At 36.8% G+C, this 23,191-nt stretch overlaps 1 protein-coding gene across 2 annotated transcripts in view; it reads right to left on the bottom strand.

Annotated features, from left to right (window-relative positions):
* Positions 1 to 6,047: 6,047 nt before the first annotated feature.
* LOC100367740 (polycomb group RING finger protein 5-A-like) overlaps positions 6,048 to 23,191 on the bottom strand; it is a 52,382-nt gene continuing 35,238 nt past the window's right edge. For both annotated transcript variants that reach the window (XM_085504803.1, XM_085504802.1), the window contains exons 2-10: positions 18,075 to 18,211; positions 12,194 to 12,290; positions 11,911 to 11,966; positions 11,279 to 11,350; positions 10,097 to 10,235; positions 7,331 to 7,391; positions 7,053 to 7,151; positions 6,770 to 6,850; positions 6,048 to 6,548 (exon numbers count right to left, since the gene is read on the bottom strand). In XM_085504803.1, the coding sequence (XP_085360929.1) occupies positions 6,501 to 6,548; positions 6,770 to 6,850; positions 7,053 to 7,151; positions 7,331 to 7,391; positions 10,097 to 10,235; positions 11,279 to 11,350; positions 11,911 to 11,966; positions 12,194 to 12,290; positions 18,075 to 18,180 (759 nt within the window). In that variant the 5' untranslated portion in view covers positions 18,181 to 18,211 and the 3' untranslated portion in view covers positions 6,048 to 6,500. The remainder of the gene's footprint in view (positions 6,549 to 6,769; positions 6,851 to 7,052; positions 7,152 to 7,330; positions 7,392 to 10,096; positions 10,236 to 11,278; positions 11,351 to 11,910; positions 11,967 to 12,193; positions 12,291 to 18,074; positions 18,212 to 23,191) is intronic.

Raw genomic sequence — 23,191 nt, 5'->3', positions numbered from 1 at the left:
AGACTGAATGATTGGATGAATGAAAGACTGACTGATTGGATGAATGAAAGACTGAATGATTGGATGACTGAAAGACTGAATGATTGGATGAATGAAAGACTGAATGATTGGATGAATGAAAGACTGAATGATTGGATGAATGAAAGACTGAATGATTGGATGAATGAAAGACTGACTGATTCGATGAATGAAAGACTGAATGATTGGATGAATGAAAGACTGAATGATTGGATGAATGAAAGACTGAATGATTGGATGAATGAAAGACTGAATGATTGGATGAATGAAAGACTGACTGATTGGATGAATGAAAGACTGACTGATTGGATGAATGAAAGACTGACTGATTGGATGAATGAAAGACTGACTGATTGGATGAATGAAAGACAGACTGATTGGATGAATGAAAGACTGAATGATTGGATGAATAAATGAAAGACTGTCTGATTGGATGAATGAAAGACTGACTGGATGAATGAAAGACTGAATGATTGGATGAATGAAAGACTGACTGATTGGATGAATGAAAGACTGAATGATTGGATGAGTGAAAGACTGAATGATTGGATGAATGAAAGACTGAATGATTGGATGAATGAAAGACTGACTGATTGGATGAATGAATGAAAGACTGACTGATTGGATGAATGAAAGACTGAATGATTGGATGAATGAAAGACTGAATGATTGGATGAATGAAAGACTGACTGATTGGATGAATGAAAGACTGACTGATTGGATGAATGAAAGACTGACTGATTGGATGAATGAAAGACTGACTGATTGGATGAATGAAAGACAGACTGATTGGATGAATGAAAGACTGAATGATTGGATGAATAAATGAAAGACTGTCTGATTGGATGAATGAAAGACTGACTGGATGAATGAAAGACTGAATGATTGGATGAATGAAAGACTGACTGATTGGATGAATGAAAGACTGAATGATTGGATGAGTGAAAGACTGAATGATTGGATGAATGAAAGACTGAATGATTGGATGAATGAAAGACTGACTGATTGGATGAATGAATGAAAGACTGACTGATTGGATGAATGAAAGACTGACTGATTGGATGAATGAAAGACTGACTGATTGGATGAATGAAAGACTGACTGATTGGATGAATGAAAGACTGACTGATTGGATGAATGAAAGACTGACTGATTTGATGAATGAAAGACTGACTGTTTGGATGAATGATAGACTGACTGATTGGATGAATGAATGAAAGACAGACTGATTGGATGAATGATAGACTGACTGATTGGATGAATTAAAGACTGACTGATTGGATGAATGAAAGACTGACTGATTGGATGAATGATAGACTGACTGATTGGATGAATGAATGACAGACTGACTGATTGGATGAATGAATGAAAGACTGACTGATTGGATGAGTCAAAGACTGAATGATTGGATGAATGAAAGACAGACTGAATGATTGGATGAATGAAATACTGAATGATTGGATGAATGAAAGACTGACTGATTGGATGAATGAAAGACAGAATGAATGATTGGATGAATGAAAGACTGAATGATTGGATGAATGAAAGACTGAATGATTGGATGAATGAAAGACTGACTGATTGGATGAATGATAGACTGACTGATTGGATGAATGAAAGACTGACTGATTGGATGAATGATAGACTGACTGATTGGATGAATGAATGAAAGACTGACTGATTGGATGAATGAAAGACTTACTGATTGGATGAATGAAAGACTGACTGATTGGATGAATGAAAGACTGAATGATTGGATGAATGAAAGACTGAATGATTGGATGAATGAAAGACTGAATGATTGGATGAATGAAAGACTGACTGATTGGATGAATGAAAGACTGAATGATTGGATGAATGAAAGACTGAATGATTGGATGAATGAATGACTGAATGATTGGATGAATGAAAGACTGAATGATTGGATGAATGAAAGACTGACTGATTCGATGAATGAAAGACTGAATGATTGGATGAATGAAAGACTGAATGATTGGATGAATGAAAGACTGAATGATTGGATGAATGAAAGACTGAATGATTGGATGAATGAAAGACTGACTGATTGGATGAATGAAAGACTGACTGATTGGATGAATGATAGACTGACTGATTGGATGAATGAATGAAAGACTGACTGATTGGATGAATGAAAGACTGACTGATTGGATGAATGAAAGACTGGCTGATTGGATGAATGAAAGACTGACTGATTGGATGAATGAAAGACTGACTGATTGGATGAATGAAAGACAGACTGATTGGATGAATGAAAGACTGACTGATTGGATGAATGAAAGACAGACTGATTGGATGAATGAAAGACTGAATGATTGGATGAATGAATGAAAGACTGACTGATTGGATGAATGAAAGACTGACTGGATGAATGAAAGACTGAATGATTGGATGAATGAAAGACTGACTGATTGGATGAATGAAAGACTGAATGATTGGATGAGTGAAAGACTGAATGATTGGATGAATGAAAGACTGATTGATTGGATGAATGAAAGACAGACTGAATGATTGGATGAATGAAAGCCTGAATGATTGGATGAATGAAAGACTGACTGATTGGATGAATGAAAGACAGACTGAATGATTGGATGAATGAAAGACTGACTGATTGGATGAATGAAAGACAGACTGAATGATTGGATGAATGAAAGACTGAATGATTGGATGAATGAAAGACTGAATGATTGGATGAATGAAAGACTGAATGATTGGATGAATGAAAGACTGAATGATTGGATGAATGAAAGACAGAATGATTGGATGAATGAAAGACTGACTGATTGGATGAATGAAAGACTGACTGATTGGATGAATGAAAGACAGACTGAATGATTGGATGAATGAAAGACTGAATGATTGGATAAATGAAAGACTGAATGATTGGATGAATGAAAGACTGACTGATTGGATGAATGATAGACTGACTGATTGGATGAATGAAAGACTGACTGATTGGATGAATGATAGACTGACTGATTGGATGAATGAATGAAAGACTGACTGATTGGATGAATGAAAGACTGACTGATTGGATGAATGAAAGACTGACTGATTGGATGAATGAAAGACTGACTGATTGGATGAATGAAAGACAGACTGAATGATTGGATGAATGAAAGACTGAATGATTGGATAAATGAAAGACTGAATGATTGGATGAATGAAAGACTGACTGATTGGATGAATGATAGACTGACTGATTGGATGAATGAAAGACTGACTGATTGGATGAATGATAGACTGACTGATTGGATGAATGAATGAAAGACTGACTGAATGATTGGATGAATGAAAGACTGAATGATTGGATAAATGAAAGACTGAATGATTGGATGAATGAAAGACTGACTGATTGGATGAATGATAGACTGACTGATTGGATGAATGAAAGACTGACTGATTGGATGAATGATAGACTGACTGATTGGATGAATGAATGAAAGACTGACTGATTGGATGAATGAAAGACTGACTGATTGGATGAATGAAAGACTGACTGATTGGATGAATGAAAGACTGAATGATTGGATGAATGAAAGACTGAATGATTGGATGAATGAAAGACTGAATGATTGGATGAATGAAAGACTGACTGATTGGATGAATGAAAGACTGAATGATTGGATGAATGAAAGACTGAATGATTGGATGAATGAAAGACTGAATGATTGGATGAATGAAAGACTGAATGATTGGATGAATGAAAGATTGAATGATTGGATGAATGAAAGACTGAATGATTGGATGAATGAAAGACTGAATGATTGGATGAATGAAAGACTGACTGATTCGATGAATGAAAGACTGAATGATTGGATGAATGAAAGACTGAATGATTGGATGAATGAAAGACTGAATGATTGGATGAATGAAAGACTGACTGATTGGATGAATGAAAGACTGACTGATTGGATGAATGAAAGACTGACTGATTGGATGAATGAAAGACTGACTGATTGGATGAATGAATGAAAGACTGACTGATTGGATGAATGAAAGACTGACTGATTGGATGAATGAAAGACTGACTGATTGGATGAATGAAAGACTGACTGATTGGATGAATGAAAGACTGACTGATTGGATGAATGAAAGACTGACTGATTGGATGAATGAAAGACTGACTGATTGGATGAATGAAAGACAGACTGATTGGATGAATGAAAGACTGAATGATTGGATGAATGAATGAAAGACTGACTGATTGGATGAATGAAAGTCTGACTGATTGGATGAATGAAAGACTGACTGATTGGATGAATGAAAGACTGACTGATTGGATGAATGAAAGACTGACTGATTGGATGAATGAAAGACTGACTGATTGGATGAATGAAAGACTGACTGATTGGATGAATGAAAGACAGACTGATTGGATGAATGAAAGACTGAATGATTGGATGAATGATAGACTGACTGATTGGATGAATGAATGAAAGACTGACTGATTGGATGAATGAAAGACTGACTGATTGGATGAATGAAAGACTGAATGATTGGATGAATGAAAGACTGACTGATTGGATGAATGAATGAAAGACTGACTGATTGGATGAGTGAAAGACTGAATGATTGGATGAATGAAAGACTGATTGATTGGATGAAGGAAAGACAGACTGAATGATTGGATGAATGAAAGACTGAATGATTGGATGAGTGAAAGACTGACTGATTGAATGAATGAAAGACAGACTGAATGATTGGATGAATGAAAGACTGACTGATTGGATGAATGAAAGACAGACTGAATGATTGGATGAATGAAAGACTGAATGATTGGATGAATGAAAGACTGAATGATTGGATGAATGAAAGACTGAATGATTGGATGAATGAAAGACTGAATGATTGGATGAATGAAAGACTGAATGATTGGATGAATGAATGACTGACTGATTGGATGAATAAAAGACTGACTGATTGGATGAATGAAAGACTGACTGATTGGATGAATGAAATACAGACTGAATGATTGGATGAATGAAAGACTGACTGATTGGATGAATGAAAGACTGACTGACTGATTGGATGAATGAAAGACTGAATGATTGGATGAATGAAAGACTGAATGATTGGATGAATGAAAGACTGAATGATTGGATGAGTGAAATACTGAATGATTGGATGAATGAAAGACTGACTGATTGGATGAATGAAAGACAGACTGAATGATTGGATGAATGAAAGACTGAATGATTGGATGAATGAAAGACTGACTGATTGGATGAATGAAAGACAGACTGAATGATTGGATGAATGAAAGACTGAATGATTGGATGAATGAAAGACTGAATGATTGGATGAATGAAAGACTGAATGATTGGATGAATGAAAGACTGAATGATTGGATGAATGAAAGACTGAATGATTGGATGAATGGAAGACTGAATGATTGGATGAATGAAAGACTGACTGATTGGATGAATGAAAGACTGAATGATTGGATGAATGAAAGACTGAATGATTGGATGAATGAAAGACTGAATGATTGAATGAGTGAAAGACTTAAGCTTATTCCCAAACATATCAGTAATTTCTAGAAGATGTGCTCGCCCAATTCAACATGTTCAATTTGTGTTGCGTCGATACCATGGTGCTAGTAATTAACTGCAGTCTCATGTACTTCAATTGGAGTACATTTCCCAGGGTATTCATACAGCAAGTGACTATTTATTGTGAATGTGTTACTGTAATACAACTAAAGTTATACTAAAGTTATACAACAGTCAATGATAATGTATTTAGGTATTTCAGATTTGATGTGCTATTTTGCTTACTGGAATGTACCGTAGTCATTGGGCACCATGGCCAAATTAGTCTATATTAATTTTATTTTTATTTTATTTTTCCATAATTTTGAACATTTTTGAAAAAATGTAAAAACAACTTATGCAGCTATATCAAGGATACCCTCTACAGGTAGCTACTGATGTAGATTTTATCATTCAGTCCATCCAGCCTCTGCCTCGTTCAGATATGGTAGCATATTAAAAATAAACAAATACACATTTATAAATATAATATAATTTAATATTTATATTGTAATCTAATACCTTCTACTATCAACAGCCAAATATTTGTGTTGTGTGTCTTTCCAACAACAACAACAACAACAACAAACACATTTATAATTTTACACAAGTAAACATAAGCGGTGCTCTCCAACATTAAAATGTCCCACTTTGCATACACTGTACTAATAAAATTGTACTCTATTCAGTATCGGCAGTTCATTATATAAACTATTGCTGCTCAGGATATTTACAAAACATTCGACAACAAAATATAACAACGGACTGTCATCTTGACAATCAAATTTACATAAACCAGGAGTTATGTGTCATTCCTCTGAAGTTAAGTTATATACGATATACAGTAGTGATTATCATGGTTTTGAATTGTGTGATTGTTGCCAAGGTGATAAAAGTCAAATATTGGCATTTTGTCCACAGGTGCCACTGTCACGTGAAATTGATTTTCGGTCTGTATTGCAACGTCATCGGGTATTTCTGTGAAATGAAATAGACAATTGTTATGTATCTAATATGCATATCTTGTGTCATGTATATCCATTTTACCTTATTAGTGAGACATGGGATCGTTCAGGTTTTCTCGCCACTAGCGTCTAAAACTACCGGTACTATGAGATGACATCATTACTGATGCAACTAATCGAATCCACCCTAACAACCAGCAACAAAATTATAATAGCATGGTCAAGTTCACTTACCTGCAGCTTCCCTCGTGTTCTATATATAAATTCCAGTGTATGGTCTTTGCCCATTATTTCACCATTACATAGTAGATCAAGCTGTAATAAAACATTTTATGGTTAATAACAATTTCTGTATTGTCCAACATTGTCTTACTCAAAAAGTGATGACAACTTATACAACACCAAATAAGGGATTGCCATACACATTCTGAATAACTACATACTGTATAGCACGTGTATTTCAAATAACCGTTGTAATGTAATACTTTGCTGTGTCCGTATTGTAGTAATTTCTTACCTCCAAATCTTTGGAAAGTTCAAGTTTGCGAACAATAAACTTCTTGATTAATCCAACAGTTGCACGGGACGAACATCTAATAAAGCGGCGTGGCAAGGCCTGGCATGAAAGAAGTGAGTTACATTTTCTAATTATATTACGAACACAACAAGTTAAATCAAAATTATAATCTAGAGTGAAATGATTTAGTATTTTGTAGGTTGTTACTATGCATGTCAGTCGCGATGACTAGCGCCCTCAACATTCACTGCCCTATCATGAAAATCCATCGGACTCACCTGAATCATAGTAATGGCGGCTGTGTTTGTATTGTTATTATTTTCACCTTCATCCTGTGGACTGAAACATCAATAAATAATAGATAAAGACTATATTGAATAATTTATGTCATGTTTTAATATGTATGGCCAATACAAAGTACTATTACAAGCATTGCTCAAAGAAGGTTATTAAACTGTAATTTTAATGTAATAAAAATACAGTTACATACTCAGTAGTGCAGAATTTGAATTTCTATCCCATAATGCATTGTATATTGTGCAGTGACATACTCAGTAGTGCAGAATTTGAATTTCTATCCCATAATGCATTGCATATATGTGCAGTTACATACTCAGTAGTGCAGAATTTGAATTTCTATCCCATAATGCATTGCATATATGTGCAGTTACATACTCAGTAGTGCAGAATTTGAATTTCTATCCCATAATGCATTGCATATATGTGCAGTTACATACTCAGTAGTGCAGAATTTGAATTTCTATCCCATAATGCATTGTATATATGTGCAGTTACATACTCAGTAGTGCAGAATTTGAATTTCTATCCCATAATACATTGCATATATATGCAGTTACATACTCAGTAGTGCAGAATATTAATTTCTATCCCATAATGCATTGCATATATGTGCAGTTACATACTCAGTAGTGCAGAATATGAATTTCTATCCCATAATGCATTGTATATATGTGCAGTTACATACTCAGTAGTGCAGAATTTGAATTTCTATCCCATAATGCATTGTATATATGTGCAGTTACATACTCAGTAGTGCAGAATTTGAATTTCTATCCCATAATGCATTGCATATATGTGCAGTTACATACTCAGTAGTGCAGAATATGAATTCAACTCCAGCTTCCTTATATTGTTTGTTTACACAAATTTTGAAAACACTCGACTAATACTATTCATTAAAAGTTATTTTAGCTAGGTTATACAATTATTTTGTTGAGAACATACTTTACAAGAGAAAAAGTTTCACCCATTGTTCTAACGATGGATTGGGGTCGTCAGGTTGCAAAAACAAAACAATTATTTCATTAATTTGGTGAAGTCTTCTCTCTATAAGCTGCCTTTTTAACACAATGAGCGATTAACATGAATTTTGGAACAGAGTGGTACAATAGGGCCATGCTCCCTTCACTAGACAAATTTAGCATTCATTTTCAAACAAATATTCTCAGCAAATAAGGTTCTCAATGGGACATACTAAAACTATATAAAACAAATGAAACGCACGAGTATCATTTAAAAAAACATCAATCTAGGGAGTCTTGTCTCATTGGTCCTGTTTTTACATTCTGCCATACAGCCAAGTAGTGATGTCAGATATATGGACATCAAGGCATACAGCCAAGTAGTAATGTCAGTATTACAATACATGGTGAAATCAGAGAGAGAAAGATATATGAACCTCAAGGCATACAGCCAAGTAGTAATGTCAGTATTACAATACATGGTGAAATCAGAGAGAGAAAGATATATGGACCTCAAGGCATACAGCCAAGTAGTGATGTCAGTATTACAATACATGGTGAAATCAGTGAGAGAAAGATATATGGACCTCAAGGCATACAGCCAAGTAGTGATGTCAGTATTACAATACATGGTGAAATCAGAGAGAGAAAGATATATGAACCTCAAGGCATACAGCCAAGTCGTGATGTCAGTATTACAATACATGGTGAAATCAGTGAGAGAAAGATATATGGACCTCAAGGCATACAGCCAAGTAGTGATGTCAGTATTACAATACATGGTGAAATCAGAGAGAGAAAGATATATGGACCTCAAGGCATACAGCCAAGTAGTGATGTCAGTATTACAATACGTGGTGAAATCAGAGAGAGAAAGATATATGGACCTCAAGGCATACAGCCAAGTAGTGATGTCAGTATTACAATACATGGTGAAATCAGTGAGAGAAAGATATATGGACCTCAAGGCATACAGCCAAGTAGTGATGTCAGTATAACAACACATGGTGAAATCAGAGAGATGAGGATATAACATGAGTATCAAATAGATGTGGTCGATATTTTCGTGAGTAACTAGTAAGAATCGATGATGGGTACCATATGATGATGAGCATTAGTTTTAAAAGGTCCATATATATATATATATATATATATATATATATATATATATATATATATATATATATATATATATATATATATATATATATATATGAACTGAAGTGTTAAATGTAAATGAAATAATGAAAAATGGAAAAAAAAATTATTCGTTAATTAATTGTTACATGTATACATAGCCTAATGGTTGACCAGTCCTGTAAAGCTATTGACTGACCTGTCAACCCGATGGCTGACCTATGAACCAATGACTGACCTATGAACCCAATGGCTGACCTATGAACCCAATGACTGACCTATTAACCCAATGACTGACCTTTGAACCCAATGGCTGACCTGTCAACCCACTGGCTGACCTGTCAACCCAATGGCTGGCCTGTGAACACAATGGCTGACTTTTCGACTCAATGACTAACCTGTCAACTCAATGACTGGCCTGTGAACATAATGACTGGCCTGCCAGTCAATGACTAACCTGTCAACTGAATGACTAATCTGTCAACTGAATGACTGACCTGTCAACTCTAAGGATGGCCTGTGAATTCAATGACTGAACTGGGAACTCAATTGCTGTTCTGTGATCTCAATGGCTGTCTTGTGAACTCAATCACGCAAATACATTGCACGTGAATTGAATGTTTGTCGTTTTTATGAATAACTTACTGTGAGCAATCGAGACAGAAAGCAATTTGAGGATCTCCCCTGTGATAGTCATTCTCTTTATTGTACGTCGTTGTGTGGTTGTTATATTCTTCGTTCGCCTCACCGTTATCAGTCTTTAATCGTTTAGCATCTGGTTCATCTGAAACAAATATACAAATATACATATATATATATATATATATATATATATATATATATATATATATATATATATATATATATTACAAGTAATACACAGTCACTCATATCACAGGGAAAGTTGTCAAAAATTGATCGGTAGTGTCATTCCACATGTTGAATTAACGCTATTCAACAAACATCAATTTTATTTCAAAGACGATGTTAACGCGGTATGTGAAAAAATCACACATGATAATAATACCATTAACCCATAAATTACAGTAATCGTGATCCTAGTACATCACTGATTTGTATGTCACTGTTGCAGTGCAAGCGTTAACTGTGCATGCAGTGCATTTTGTTACATAAACTATATTCCACTACTGCACTACGTACAGGGCCACAGTGTTGTCGTATTTCGCTCATGCTGATATTGGATCCCTAACACTACTGTGGCGCCAACCAGGTCTGATGGAATACAGTCATCCGAACATTAAACAAAGTTGGACCATTATTATAATATTCGGTAGTAGTCGACCCCTTTCTACTGGCGATGGTCAACAAGGAGCCGCGATTAAAGATACATATTATTTAAACTCAATTAAACTGCAATCCCATATGGGAATGAAATTTAATTGCAATTTAATAAAACTTAATCAAAATAATCCCCTTTATATGATTGTAATTTAATTCGACTCAATTAAATTACAGTCCTACATACAATTTAATTAAACTCAATTAAAATGCAACCTTATAAAATAATGACATTTACTTAACCGTATTTAGCAATAATGCCTTTAATTCTGTGAAATTTAACGTTAAATTTAATCTAACTGGTCTTGGCATTTGCATTACGGCGAAGTGATGGGTAGGAATATAGTTTATCAAAATAAACCACGATTATTGAAAAGGTGAAAGTTTTTACTTATGACAGGATAGCAGTTCGCAAATCGTTGTTTGGAAGTTTTTACTTATGAGAGGATGACATTTCGCAAATCGTTGTTTGTGATGGCCCGGCGATGACCATAAAGCTAATCAATGACATGCAGTGAGCGTACGAACCGTTGCCGCCCCCTTGCTTGGGTTCTTCCGATTCCCTTGACGTCCAAAAATCTCGTTCTCGCTGTTTTTCTCCTGCAAAAAGATCGGAAATATAACTGTTAATAGTTGCCAAGCATACCAATGGTTACAACACTTTAATTTAATTTAATTTAATTTAATTTAATTTAATTTAATTTAATTTAATTTAATTTAAGAGACCGTCACTATCGGCAACTTCTATATCAAACTCAGAAGTGACGCTACTAGATGCGTGACGTCCCTACCCCTAGTTGTATTCGAATTCGTAACTCCAACCTAATATTCAAACACCATGTTCTTGTCAACGCGACTTTAATGCCCTGTCATGTTCAAAGTTCAGTGATAAATATTGATAAGTTGATTATGGAACAATGGAAACAAGTCCGAAGTATTACCAATCGAGCAAGATTGCGTAGTACAAATCCCGGTGCAGTTGACTAATGATTATTATAATCGAGCATTGTTCAACTTAGTTTAATAGCGATTGCACTCCCAGTGTGCACGTTACCAGTCTAGAGGTGACAATGGATGACGCGTAAGATTTAATTTATATTAACCTATTATTACGCTGTTTTTGGAGGATATGGTTTCACAAATCACGTGACACCACTTACTTTCTTGGATACCGGGAACTAATTTAAATACGATGTCTTCCATGGTTTTATCCATTCTAAAAGATGAAAGCAAATATTATTAACATGTTATACCATGTAAAATCCACTAAGTTCATGTTTTTTAATCAAATATTGCAGATATATAACGACGACTAAGACGAACAGATATATGAAAAAACGTCAACAGCCGACAACAGCCGACAATCGTTAACAGGAGTGGATTTAATGAACATCCAACTTTAACAATGAAATAAAATATAACTTTTAAGATGTACTGTATTACCTGAGCATTTCACAGGGATGGGTTTCGTGGACTTGTATGCCACATCGTGGGCAGTTTTTACTTTCTTCGAAATGTCTGACGATACAACTTTTGCAAACTAAAAATACAACATAAATTAACTTTGAGTTACGGGCAACATAGATTTGTTGTTTCCTTTAACGTTCAAAATTAGTAACTCAAATGTTAATTAAATATTAACAGAACTTCGGGAAACGGGAAGTTACGGGAATCTCAAAACGTTAGAGATACAAAAAATCCGTGTTTCTCGAAGTTCGGTTAATAGTTAATTAAATATCGAGTTACAATTTGGGCGTGGTTTATCAAAAATGGGCGTGGTTTCTAAAATATTATAATCCGATGTTTTCGTAACTCGATGTCTATAACTCGAAGAATCCAGCATCTATTTTGAACTTACATTCAGTGTGTGTATAATATTATGCATGTGCAAATGTACATTCACTAATACCACACATGAGGTGTATTATAGCAAAAAAAATGCGCCGTTAATAATGAAACATTGTTTCCGTTTGAGTGTTCGACAGTCACTTAAATGCCATTAATATCTACAACTAATGCGAACGTCCGCGATGATTGTTATTTTTTATGATCACACTCAAAGATAGCGAAACTAATATACATCCGCATACGTTATATTGTAATAAAGGTCACACAAAACACGAGTTGGGGGTTGACATGGTATACGTTTAAGGGTCAGCAGACAGCGTTATCCGTTACGACAGGCAATTATAATTTATCTGCAAATCAACCATAACGAAATATGAGATTCGAGAGATTATGCGCATCTACAATAGTGAAAGCTTTTTTGCAATTATTTTGGCTATCGGCATGCATGCACATCATCCAACAACTACAGAGATGTTGGTTCTCGCCATTTGTCAATAACACGGATAGATGTGACTACTATTATTTCCCTGCAATATCTATATATGGTGATATGTATGTGTTCTTGTCACAGTACCTCGGGGAAGATAGGGTTATGTGTTCCAGGGAGGGGTCTCGGCGATGTGTTGGCGATGGTAGTGCCGCTCTAAAACAGATCAAGCATTAGTAGCGTGAAACCCATTTTGACGGCATTGCTATGTTATAATGATATAATTGCAAATTGTACTTCAATAATAAAACAAAACATACACGATAAAGTAAAGAAATGGAATAGTAACAAAACCCACAAATACAGAGGGAAAACTCCTTCCATTTGCTCGATTGGTATTGCTACTTTATTTTAAAACCTTATTTTAGCTATGTGCCCCAAGTACCGAATTCCGTGATACAGGGTAGTGAAATATTTGTAATGCATTAATCATGAAACATACCATTTTGTTAAGGTCTCGTATAGTCAAAGAAAACGTTGCTGTCAAGTTGACGTACATATGACGTATATGACGTAGCAACGATGCGAGGTGTGCATATTGTATCGATAAAATTGAACAGTCCATTGTAAAAATTGTGCGTGTTGTCTGTGCACACAATTGGAAATAATCGTATTCGCACGAGTGCATCTCAGAATAAATCTACATCCCTCTTTGGAAAACGATGCTTTGGTGTCAGTAGAACGATCCACGTAAACAGTCGTGGACAACCTGCATCGGCACTGTTTTGGTAATACAAACCGATTTTACTTTAGACTAAATCCCGACACCGACTATACATACTTGGCATTAACACGAGTTCACAAGTTGAGCCCCCGACCCCCCGTCCCTGAATATATTTTACCGACACCAGAATAATTTACTTCCATGCGAATAAAAATAATAGATTGCAAGTCAGAACACGACTTCGGCACGCTAAGTAGACTATTGATGGGCGTGGTTCAACGTTTGTTGTATGCCTCTCTTCACTAACATTATATTCCATGGCGACAATACTACTTTTATTCTAATTATCTCTGTCATTATGACCATGTTTTCGAATAGTTAACTTTACGCAATCACCAACTCATATGAACTACATTAGATCATCGTTAAGGCCTACCTAGGTATCTACCCAACTTGTATTTTGCGAGTGAGATGTATTACTAGCCATTAAGCGAACATGTGACAAGTAACGATGACAACTGCATACGTAATAGGTCGATCAATGTTTCAATGGGGATTCGAGACCCTCAACGTATGCATCACGTTCGACTAGATTCCGTCACAATATGGCGACGTGATTATTGCTTTATAAGCGTACGGATTCAAAACGATTACACACAATTGGCATAATTTACAATGGAACGATAATAACTAGTATTCCCTCCCTTTGATGATCATAAGATCGTGGTTTATGTGGCGCAATTTTATAAGCAGATACAATTACATCATTGAAGTCGATATAATGACGCATTGTGTGAAGTCTATTGACAATGTTGTGATCCCAAATGCAAAGGTCTGATAAAACGTGTTGTATTTAATGAACAATGCAGTTTTATTTGATTCCACATGCATACATTGATTGTTGCCAGATTTGTTATTGGTTCCATGTGGTATGGGTCTCATGCGACGACTTTTTGATTCATAGAAACAGTTGTGATTGAGAGAGAAAGGTGGCACTGGCATTGATGATTGCGACAAGGTTCGTCACTAACCTCGTGTGACGCGGGGACCAGCATGTCACCACAATACGTTATTTTAGCCTAATATCTTTGAGCCGTTTGTTGTTATTTTAAGGTTATTTTGTACATGACGTACGCGCCGAATTATGGTTTATGGCAAATATGTATATATTTATATTCATACTCGAATTCATTATGATATAACTTACTCAAAAGACGATTTGTGGGTTTCACCATCAACGGCTCATGTTTACGCAAATTTTTACAAGACAACTGTACAATCCAAGGCGTTTTGGACACTTTCAGTCGAACATACGAACTTTTGGTGTTAAATAAGTACTTGAAAAATTATCTCAGTTGTTTTGAAAGAGCCAACTACGAAGAAGAGCAACGAAACCAACCGTGAACCGCAAGTCGTAAACTGTGATCTCTTTACTAGGAGAATGGCTTACATGTGGCGGTATGCCTAGACACTCAGTGCGTGAAGTACCCAAGATTCTAGCCACTCATTGCGTGGTGTACCCAATTCTAGGCATTCAGTGCGTGATGGACCCAAGGTTCTAGGCACTCAATGCGCGGTGCACCCAAGGTTCTAGGCACTCAGTGCGCGATGTACCCAAGGTTCTAGGCATTCAATGCGTGGTGTACCCAATTCTAGGCACTCAGTGCGCGATTTACCCAAGGTTCTAGGTACTCAATGCGCGGTGCATCCAAGGTTCTGGGCACTGAGTGCGCGATGTACCCAAGGTTCTAGGCATTCAATGCGTAGTGTACCCAATTCTAGGCATTGCCACATCATAACAGGTACTCACTTTATATTAATGTCTAGTGACGCGCGATTGATGATGTCATAAAGTCACGTGATGTATTTCTTCACTAGAATGTAGCGATCTGTGTTATAGTATAGACCTCAGAAAACAGGGACATGCTACTGCAGGTATTCCTTTCATGAAACCTTAGTTATAATCCTCTACCCAATTAACACCTTAGTGAAACTGACAATAAAGCTATGTCAACACCACTGTAACATCCTCTCCTGTTCCATTAGCCAAACATGGCTGCCAGGGAGTAGCTACACAAAATGAGCCAACTTTGTGGTTAGAATAAAATCAGAAAAAATACATTTGATTAAAAACGTAAACAATGACCTGTCAACATTTGTGTCATTATAACCAGTGGATTTGTCATCATATTTAGAACAGATATAGCATAGTACACCCGTTATACACTGACAAATGTGAATATTGGCACAGCATAACTTATTAAACATATAAAAAAGCGTAGAAAGGTAAGAACTAAAACTGTTTCAGATGTATAGGTATATATATTAATGGGATTATCTATACAAGAGATTATAACCCACGTTGCACACAGGAAACTGGATTTTCCTTTGTCTCAGACAGAAGTTGCATGTCCCTGTTTTCTAAGGTCTATGGTTATAGACAGTGTAATCTATGTTCTATAGAAAATTGTAGAGTATGTTTTAAATATTGTTACTAGTCGGAGCAGTGAATCACACATCGAATGACAACCCAGGTGGTATTCACCCAACCCACACCGCGGAAAGATGAAATTCATGTAAACACACACAGTTTACACTCATTGTATACGTTGTATGGAACCGACAGCGATCGTAAGTGGTTGTGCATAACCAGTACAGCTCCCTGACATAACGTATTTGGAAGTGTCACACAAACAAATGAGTCTACTTATTCCCTCTCGCCACGCAGCGCGCTTTCAAATTAACAACGTGTTTTACGGGTCGCGACGACCGTGGCGGTCCTTTATATATGTAACCACAACATCCACACATAACTGTCCGTATAGCGATATCATTGTTGGCGAGTAATCGCCTGGAACAGTGTTTCGACGAGTCAGTGAACTCGACACTTGAATACCACATTGAGACGACCATTGAAACATTTCAACTACTGAGAGATGTGTTAAACACACCAACCCAGAGATAAGTTAGAGAGGTATTGACGACGTCGAAGAAAAGGCGACTCAGATACAGCACGACCCACGGCTAATGATAAGAAATAAAAACACACTATATGTAGTACAAACTATAGCCGCAATGCCTACGTGAGCGGAGATATTAATTCATATAAATCAACACAGAATTCCGCTAGCAATTCTTAAGTAGGTCGCATACATGAGAAACACAGTTAATTGCATTTTAGAAAATATTTCAGTAGGGTTATTTTGATATCGCAATATTCTGTTTATGAACTCACTCATTGTAAACAGAGCGACGTGTTTCAGATATTGCGATGACTGCGATACAAATGAGCACTCGAGTTACGGTTGAAATGCTTTACACTGCAGGGAAATCATATGTTTAATGAACTCATACAGAATCATAGCAACGGGCGATATTTCCTAAATTTATAATCGTCATACATATAAAATTCATTAAACCCGACAGTTCTAAAATTATCCTCCGGATTACGTTGTTATTCAAGATGGCTTCCTGCCCGCTTCCGTCATTCCATCTTTATCCCTGAACGCACTGATCGCGGCTGATTGAATTTAATTGCACTGTAAGGACAATCAAATAGCTTTGGGTGTTAACACTACTTTAGTTTAACATGGCTGATACATGACAATTCAGCACTCAGTATGAATAAAGGGAAGTGAAAAAGGGACATGCCGTTTTGGTGTTCAACTTTCAGTGCGACGTATAAGCGGCGAAATAAGATCAGCCTGTGTGGCGTTAGTGTAAGTATGACAGGCTTTGTCAGGTATATTATTTAGAAATAACACAAAAGCTACTGAACGCATGCTAGCGGATAATGCTATTGGTGATTGCCACTCTATAAACAAATTGCGTCGTGTCAATAGTGAACAAGTAACCCCCTGTGTGTGTGTGTGTGTGTTAGTGATCGTAAAACCTATGCTTATATATCACATGTAGTTATCCATATATGTAATTCCATGGGTGTGTCTTACCTAAAGGGAATATTATGAGGGTGCTCGGGTAGGTGGCAGTGATAAAACAACGACACAGGTGGTGCCCGCACAGACGGGTAGCGTACACATGTAATACTGGCGTGTAAAACGTCACATACGGGGAACAAAGCAAAGAAGAGTTTGTACTGATTTCCAAACATTTGGAAAATCGCATATATGACTTTGTTAATAAAAATCACGAGATTTGAAGTCGGTAATACGCGGCGTATTCACATTGCGGTAACCGTGGTTCTCTATGTGTGGTATTGATTAAAAAAACATGATGCGTATTGACAAACAACAGCTTGTAACAAGAAAGGAGCAGCTGGCTATGCTGTGAATGCCAAAATGGAACAAACGGATAGACCCACTTACATGTATGCAGGCACTCAGCAATGGTGGACGGCTTGATAAGGTAACCGCCACAGATAGAACACGTGATAAAATGATTGAATTCACGAACCAGAAAGGCCTTCTTCATGATAGTATCTATCGGCGTGTGTGGACGAGACCTGTGCGTAAAAGGAAAAAAATAAGGCGTTGAAAACAATAGTCTAAAAACGGAACCGATTACCGGTGAGATTTACATACAAATAGACTGATCAACCTAAGCCCTTTTTAAACAGTGACAGTCTGAGGCTAGTCGTGCAACAGGCCGGGCCACTCAGTGTCGCGTGTGAACTCACAATCGTTCGTGATCCCTTGTGGCACAATAAATTAACTCAACCCAGTGTGTAGGTCTGCCATGTGTGTATACACCGTGTACCGTCTGCCATTTTGACTATTAGACATCGTAGTGGCTGTGACGTATGTTATACACTGTCATGACATCTACTAATAATAAAGACACACTATTCAATTTGTCACATTTACCCCACAATGCACACCGATCTAGCAATCCATACATCAAAAAGACATATGCGTATGTATTATTTTATACTACCACCCTGTCGACACAAGCATGCCAAGAATTTACATGGAGGAATTCATATCATTTCAGTAACACCATTTTGCTAAGGGCAACGAAAGACACCCGCCAATTAATTGTGGGTGCAAATTTAAGGCGATATTCTAGTACCATTATGCGTGTGAAATGATTCAACACCGAGCATTGTTTTCTGCTTCCATGGCAACCGATTGGCACGATCCACAGTAAGCAGTAGCGCGGTACAACACGGTGATGTTACCATTATATAAGGGTACATACTTGTAGAAAATCTCAATACCGGTACGGCTACACGAACTGGCTCAGTAAGCATCTGACTCGCAATGCTCGGTGGCTCAACAGTTTCATCGAGTACGAATGCATGATGTATATGGTAATCAAGCGGCTCACTTATCACCGCTATTATACCAAACTCGTTAGGTTTACTTAGGTCACACGGTGCATATTGACATATTGTTATCATTATTTGATTAGTTGTTGAAATAAAAGCGATAAGTCTTCAGTGGTAGCCTACCTCAGTTAAGGTCATCTACCTGACACCCAAACCATACTCCCTTATACAGTAACAATATTACACAAAGACCAACGAGAACTTGTCGCTGTGTTTCACATGGTCAATTATCGACATATAAGATTAAATCTTTACGAATTCGGCAACGTCATTTTATTGTATTTAATCACTTAGCATCTATTAGAATGAATGATAATAGATACAATGTACAAAAAACAGACAAAAAACAAACAAATAGCGACATGTCAAAGCTAATAAAACACAGAGAAATTTGAAACAACAAAAAGTAAAATTAGTCACATCAATGTCTAAGAAGGGTTACTGTCTGAATTCAAAACATATTTTCAAATACTAGTTTGAAGAATTAATCATTGATTTATTTGATTGAAATTTGTGCATATTTCTTTCTATTTTCATAAGTGTAAAACATTTCTTTGTTGAGCAAAGACATGGCATCACAAAACGTTGTTCATCTTCAATCTGATTTGTGTTACTGAGAAGATATACCCGTTCATTTGCCAGCAACTGCGGTATGACGCCCTGTTTCAATTTTTAGAGTGAATGGTTACTTAGACGAACCTTAATAATTAATTAATTACCGGAGTATAATATTTTTATTTTTTGTCAATTAATCCTCTAAACTATTTTTTTTTCAAAGTGGTCGGTTCTTAGTTTATTTTCCCGTTACTACACCTTTTGATACATATTTTATTTAAAAAAAAAGAGTTTTAAAGTTTCTGTCTACTATAAGTCATTTTTCGCATTTCACAGCGAGGTTCCTCATTAGTCTTCATTTGCACACCTTTATTCCCCTGGTGACGTCACCAGGGCACATTGCTGCACAACGCAGATATGGTAGTGGGACTATGACACGGTTCCCGAGAACGCTCCATGTTTCAATTTTTTGTCTATTGGCTTTTAAATAATCTAAAATAAACTACCACTCATTTTCTAACAAAGCTTGGATAACAAATATTACGGTATATTATTAGTACAGTAATAATTTATTTGTTTACGGGAGTTCGGATCCATTTGTCCTACGTTAATTTCGCAAAGTGTCACCTTGGCTTGCATTGGTATATTATGAGTTTACTTTCTGTTTGATACATACAAAAACGAGGAAGTCACCAGAGGACAAACTCAATTGTTGGATAACATTAGGTTTTGCACCCAAGAAATAAAATAAAATAACAGACAGACATTTTAAATTCATTTCTTCAAGTAATCTATTAATTTTCCGAGAATAAAATCAAGATTTTCTTCAGCATACTAGTAATTCCCACACTTGTAAAATGAATAGTTTTACTACGAGTTTTTATGGTATTCAGTGCTTGGCACTTGCATGGCTTCCCCTTTGACTGACGTTTGGTGGCGCAGTTTCATTTGTGAAGAAGTCGGAAAGCCGGAAACAGTCGACTGCGACAGGAAAGGGCGTGACCATAACTTGAAAACTTTTTTGTTCAATTTATTCAAAGATGATTCATTATTTAATTTAATTTTTTTTACAAATGCTTATTTCATGGCAATCGAAACCAGAAACACAAATATGTTGGTGTGCATTTCACATGCACTTTAAATATGAATTCAGGTTCTTCAGCCTGCCTTCTATGCAAGTATTGTATATAAGCTACCTTTCCTATACATCACCCCTCATGCATCTCATGCAAACTACATTGTTTATTTACATTTGGAGACGCGCTGTACGACGACTACCGCCATTTAAATTGGGTCAATATTAAAAGGAAATAACAAAATATAGAATTTACATAAAAACGTGAATATATACACTGTAGATTACTTGATACCTATCCAGTGGCGGATCCAGAAAGGGGGGGGGGCATGACGATATATTATCTGGATTTCGCATAGCTTCTCTGCGATTTACGCTCCGTATATCTTAAGCGAAGCTTGGACCCCCCGATACATTTTGCTGGATCCGCCACTGTAACTATCTCCCTAACGAACTAAGATACAATACATTGTAATATGTCAAATTGAATTTACAAAGTAGCTAATTATTAGATAAATATTTGTATTAACTACGTCGGATAATATTCTCTTTGCGTTGAAATTAAATCAACAGCTCTTCGATATACAACGACGAGAAAAAGTGTTTTTATAATCCGAGCTGACTGAGCCCTGTAATTATGAAAATTAACCACTGATATTGACCACTGTATTATGTGGTGTGTACCAATGTGAGTAAGATGCAGAAAAAAACATATTCGCCATATCTCCCCCATATCGTGTGGTGTTTACCAGTGTGAGTGAGATACAGCATACAACACAGTCGCCATATCTCCCCCATATCGTGTGGTGTTTACCAGTGTGAGTGAGATACAGCATACAACACAGTCGCCATATCTCCCCCATATCGTGTGGTGTTTACCAGTGTGAGTGAGATACAGCATACAACACAGTCGCCATATCTCCCCCATATCGTGTGGTGTTTACCAGTGTGAGTGAGATACAGCATACAACACAGTCGCCATATCTCCCCCATATCGTGTGGTGTTTACCAGTGTGAGTGAGATACAGCATGCAACACAGTCGCCATATCTCCCCCATATCGTGTGGTTTTTACCAGTGTGAGTGAGATACAGCATACAACACAGTCGCCATATCTCCCCCATATCGTGTGGTGTTTACCAGTGTGAGTGAGATACAGCATACAACACAGTCGCCATATCTCCCCATATCGCGTGGTTTTTACCAGTGTGAGTGAGATACAGCATACAACACAGTCGCCATATCTCCCCCATATCGTGTGGTGTTTACCAGTGTGAGTGAGATACAGCATACAACATAGTCGCCATATCCCCATATCGTGTGGTGTTTACCAATGTGAGCGAGATACAGCATACAACACAGTCCCCATATCCCCATATCGTGTGGTGTTTACCAATGTGAGTGAGATACAGCATACAACATAGTCACCATATCCCCATTTCGTGTGGTGTTTACTAATGTGAGTGAGATACAGCATACAACACAGTTACCACATCTCCCCCATATCGTGTGGTGTTTACCAGTGTGAGTGAGATACAGCATACAACACAGTCGCCATATCTCCCCCATATCGTGTGGTGTTTACCAGTGTGAGTGAGATACAGCATACAACATAGTCGCCATATCCCCATATCGTGTGGTGTTTACCAATGTGAGTGAGATACAGCACACAACATAGTCACTATATCCCCATTTCGTGTGGTGTTCACTAATGTGAGATACAGCATACAACACAGTCACCATATCTCCATATTGTGTGGTGTTCACCAATGTGAGTGAGATACAGCATACAACATAGTCGCCATATCCCCATATGTGAGTGAGATACAGCATACAACATAGTCACCATATCTTCATATTGTGTGGTGTTCATCAATGTGAGTGAGATATAACATACAGCATAGTCACCATATCCCATATCGTGTAGTGTTCACCAATGTGAGTGAGATACAGCTTACAACATAGTCACCATATCTCCATATCGTGTGGTGTTTACCAATGTGAGTGAGATACAGCATACAACATAGTCACCATATTTCCATATTGTGTGGTGTTCACCAATGTGAGTGAGATACAGCATACAACATAGTCGCCATATCCCCATATGTGAGTGAGATACAGCATACAACATAGTCACCATATCTTCATATTGTGTGGTGTTCATCAATGTGAGTGAGATATAACATACAGCATAGTCACCATATCCCATATCGTGTAGTGTTCACCAATGTGAGTGAGATACAGCTTACAACATAGTCACCATATCGTGTGGTGTTCACCAATGTGAGTGAGATACAGCTTACAACATAGTCACATCATATCCCCATATTGTGAAGACTTTCTGGCAAATTATTCTTCTAGCTAAACGCCATATCTACTTTTCTAAAATGAGAAACGAAAAACCTTCTTTCCATGGATGTCTATATCTCATTAGGCAAGTTTATAATTTTGAAAAAGAGATAGCGATAGGGGGAGGCAAATTAACGAAGCACACTGGCAAATGGGAATCATTTAATATGCTGTGAC

The sequence above is a fragment of the Saccoglossus kowalevskii genome, chromosome 10, assembly GCF_978046115.1.
Source record: "Saccoglossus kowalevskii chromosome 10, keSacKowa6.1, whole genome shotgun sequence".
Taxonomy (NCBI): Eukaryota; Metazoa; Hemichordata; class Enteropneusta; family Harrimaniidae; genus Saccoglossus; species Saccoglossus kowalevskii.
Note: the sequence above shows the minus strand (reverse complement) of the source record. Positions and strands in the feature narration are given on the sequence as shown.